The sequence below is a fragment of the Mesitornis unicolor genome, unplaced genomic scaffold (genome assembly GCF_000695765.1).
Source record: "Mesitornis unicolor isolate BGI_N332 unplaced genomic scaffold, ASM69576v1 scaffold9886, whole genome shotgun sequence".
NCBI lineage: Eukaryota > Metazoa > Chordata > Aves > Mesitornithiformes > Mesitornithidae > Mesitornis > Mesitornis unicolor.
The window spans coordinates 8,587-11,997 of NW_010191721.1; the positions used below are offsets into that span (position 1 = coordinate 8,587).

Genomic DNA, 3,411 nt, shown 5'->3' on the forward strand with positions numbered 1-3,411 from the left:
CTGATAAATAAATATATTACCTGAAATGTTCTAGAAAATGAGAAAAAACATTTGACCTAAATATGTAGCATGCACACTATTTAACCATGTATAAACTAAAGATTCTTAAGTGCACTATGAAATGCAGACATAAGTGGTGTTTGAAAGCTCAGTAATTTAGTTGAATGTACACTCAATCGTTTAAGAAGTTGCTTCCAGTTTCGTGTGATCAACTTTGTTTCTTCTCAAAGACTTTCCCTAACCTACTAGGTTCTACATCTAGAGAAGCCTCTTCTAGAGACAGCTTGACATTAGGTACACAATCAGAAGATCCAAAGGTAGCTGTAAAGATAAAGAAAAAAAAAAGTATTATGTTTTACACTCAAGAATATCTATGCTATAAGGCATCAAAAGCAAAAAAATGCAATTTACCTAGCACAGAAACACACACAAAGTTATACTGAATCAAATGAGATCAGAAATGCAATGGGATTTTGTTCTAGAGACCCTCAAAATGATACAACCATCCAAAAGCTGTGCAATGTGATTGGCACACTGGAAGGGATGCCACCCAGAGGACCTTGACAGGCTTGAGAGGTTGGGTGCACGTGATCTTCATGAAGTTCAACAATGCCAAGTGCAAGGTCCTGCACATGGGTTGGGGTAATCCCAAGCACAAATACAGGCTGGGCAGAAAATTGATTGAGAGCAGCACTGAGAAGGACTTGGGAGTGTTGGTTGATGAGAAGCTCAACATGAGCCAGCAATGTGCACTTGCAGCCCATAAAGTCAACAATATCCCAGGCTGCACCAAAAGAAGGCTGAGGGAGGTGATTCTGCCCCTCTACTCTGCTCTCGTGAGACCGCACCTGGAGTATGGTGTCCAGCTCTGGGGCCCCCAGTATAAGAAGGGCATGGACCTATTGGACTGAGTCCAAAGGAGGGCCATGAAGGTGATCAGGGGGTTGGAGCACCTGCCCTATGAGGCCAGGCTGAGAGAGTTGGTTTTTTTTATCCTGGTGAAGAGAAGGCTTCAGGGAGACCTTATAGCAGCCTTCCAGCAACTGAAAGAGGCCTACAAGAAAGCTGGAGAGGGACTTTTTGCAAGGCATGTTGCGATAGGACAAGGGGTAAAGGCTTTAAAATGAAAAAGGGTTAGATTTAGACTAGATATTAGACAGAAATTCTTCACTATGAGGGTAGTGAGACACTGGAACAGGTTGCAGAGAGAAGTTGTGGATGCCCTCTCCCTGGAAGTGTTCAAGGCCAGGTTGGATGGCTCTGAGCAGTCTAGTCTAGTGGTAAGTGTTCCTGCCCGTGGCAGAGGGATGATCTTTAAGGTCCCTTCCAACACAAACCATTCTATGATTATTAAAAGCAGACAGTGTAGCTGGCCAACAGTTCAGTCTGAATATACTAATGACTGAATGCATTATCATGTTATTTGTAGCTTTAGTCAGAATCTGGTCACAGAGCTCTGTGATAAACGTTTAGAAAACATCTTAGACATTCTGCCATTTAAGTAAATAAATTTCCTTTGCTTATCTTACTTGGAGATAGCTGGAAATACTGTCATACTTAAAAACCAAACCAAACCCATAAATTTTCAGGCCATAAAAATTCTTTCAAATACTTCAGAAGATAAAATAACTATTAGCACAGTTTTACTGCTAAAACTATTTGTGTAATGCTGTTGAGTTCTTGCTGACCCATAAGATGATCCCTAGACAGGGAATGTTAAGAAACAGCTTCCTTAAGAAATTATGTAATATATAAGAAAGAATCCTACTGCTGGAAATAAAGTAAGGAAATGACACATTCTGCTTCAAACAGAAATTACTTACATAAGGTTGGTTTCTTTATTGCTACTCTTTCAGGCAAAGTTTCAAGTGGTGTTGGTTGAATTTTTGCAGGGGTATAAGTATTTAAAGGAATTTTTCTTCCTGACAGTGGAATCATGTAAGTTGGAGAAGCTGAAATGGGGGAAAAATCAAAGAAAAGATACACATCATTAACAATAAAAATACTCTCACCTGAGCAAAACATAAAAAAATAGTAGCCACAGAACTGTGTATCTGTCCAGCAATATAGTCGCCACAGTTCCATAATCAACATCTCAGCTGCTGAGTTTTGACTCACGTCAAAACTTCAAAGTATGAAAGACAAATCTCAAAATCTTTTTACCTCAGAAAGTGACATGATAACTTCATGCTGCTAAGGCAGCTAAGCTGGATTTCAGTTGCAGCTGCCTTGCCAGAAGACTGGCAAAAGCATTAGTGCTACTTCTCACAGCTTATGAAGGTTGCACTGGAACAGGCATTTAGTCCAAAACGCATGGATAGAAGAGATTATTCTCTAGACAACTGCTAAATGTTATAGGAAAGTAGAAGGACAACAAAGCATTTATAGCCTCCATTCTATCAGGTCTTAACTCCCAACCACTCCTTTGCAGAGAGGTGACAACCAGAAAACCACACGAGTATTACAGTTATTTAACAATATTTTTTCAACTTGTGTACTTTAAATTCTGAATTTATTTTGAAGACACATGAACATCCTAACCAGTGTAACAAAGCATTTTGAATAGCCGAGAACTTTAAAATACCTGTAAGCCTCCCAAGTTATTTTTCGGTAACATCAGTTTTCTTAAATTGCTCATTTTCCTTATCTGATACAGGAGGCTTACCCTATCAAATTAGCTGCTGATTAAAATCTAAACTGTCTAGCAATTGGGCTTCTGGCAGACTTTGGCCTGTTTAGGGACTTGGTTGGCAGAACCCCTTGGGAGGCAGTTCTGAAGGGCAAAGGAGTCTAGGAAGGCTGGACACCATTCAAGAAAGAAATCTTAAAGGAAGACAGGAAGACAGGAATGGGAAGCACAGTGAAGCCCCCATAATCCATGAGGAGATGGTTAGCGACCTGCTACACCACTTAGACATACACAAGTCTATGGGGCCAGATGGGATCCACCCCAGGGTCCTGAGCTGGCAGAAATGCTCGCCAAGCCATTATCCATAATTTCTCAGCAGTCCTAGGTAACTGGGGAGGTCCCAGTTCACTGGAGGCTTGCAAACATGACACCCATCTACAAGAAGGGCCAGAAGGAGGATCTGGGGAACTGCAGACCTGTCAGTCTGACCTCGGTGCCAGGGAAGGTGATGGAACAAATCATCCTGAGTGCCATCACACGTCATATGCAGGACAACCAAGCGATCAGGCCCAGTCAGCATGGGCTCAGGAAGGGCAGGTTCTGCTTGTCTAATCTTATCTCCTTTTATGACGAGGTGACCTGCTTGGTGGATGAGAGGAAGGCTGTGGATGTTGTCTACCTGGACTTCAGTAAGGCCCTTGACACCATCAAGGCTGCCCAGGGAGGTGGTGGAGTCACCATCCCTGGATGTATTTAAAGAGCGGGTAGACGAGGTACTTAAG

The 3,411-nt window shown here is 42.0% G+C and overlaps 1 protein-coding gene across 1 annotated transcript in view; it reads right to left on the reverse strand.

Annotated features, from left to right (window-relative positions):
• Window positions 1-246: 246 nt before the first annotated feature.
• The window catches only part of PPIP5K2 (diphosphoinositol pentakisphosphate kinase 2), a gene marked incomplete at both ends in the record, with an annotated part of 33,554 nt that continues 30,389 nt past the window's right edge, over window positions 247-3,411 (reverse strand). The window contains 2 exons of the mRNA XM_010186841.1: window positions 247-321; window positions 1,824-1,952. Coding sequence (XP_010185143.1) covers window positions 247-321; window positions 1,824-1,952 — 204 coding nt within the window. The remainder of the gene's footprint in view (window positions 322-1,823; window positions 1,953-3,411) is intronic.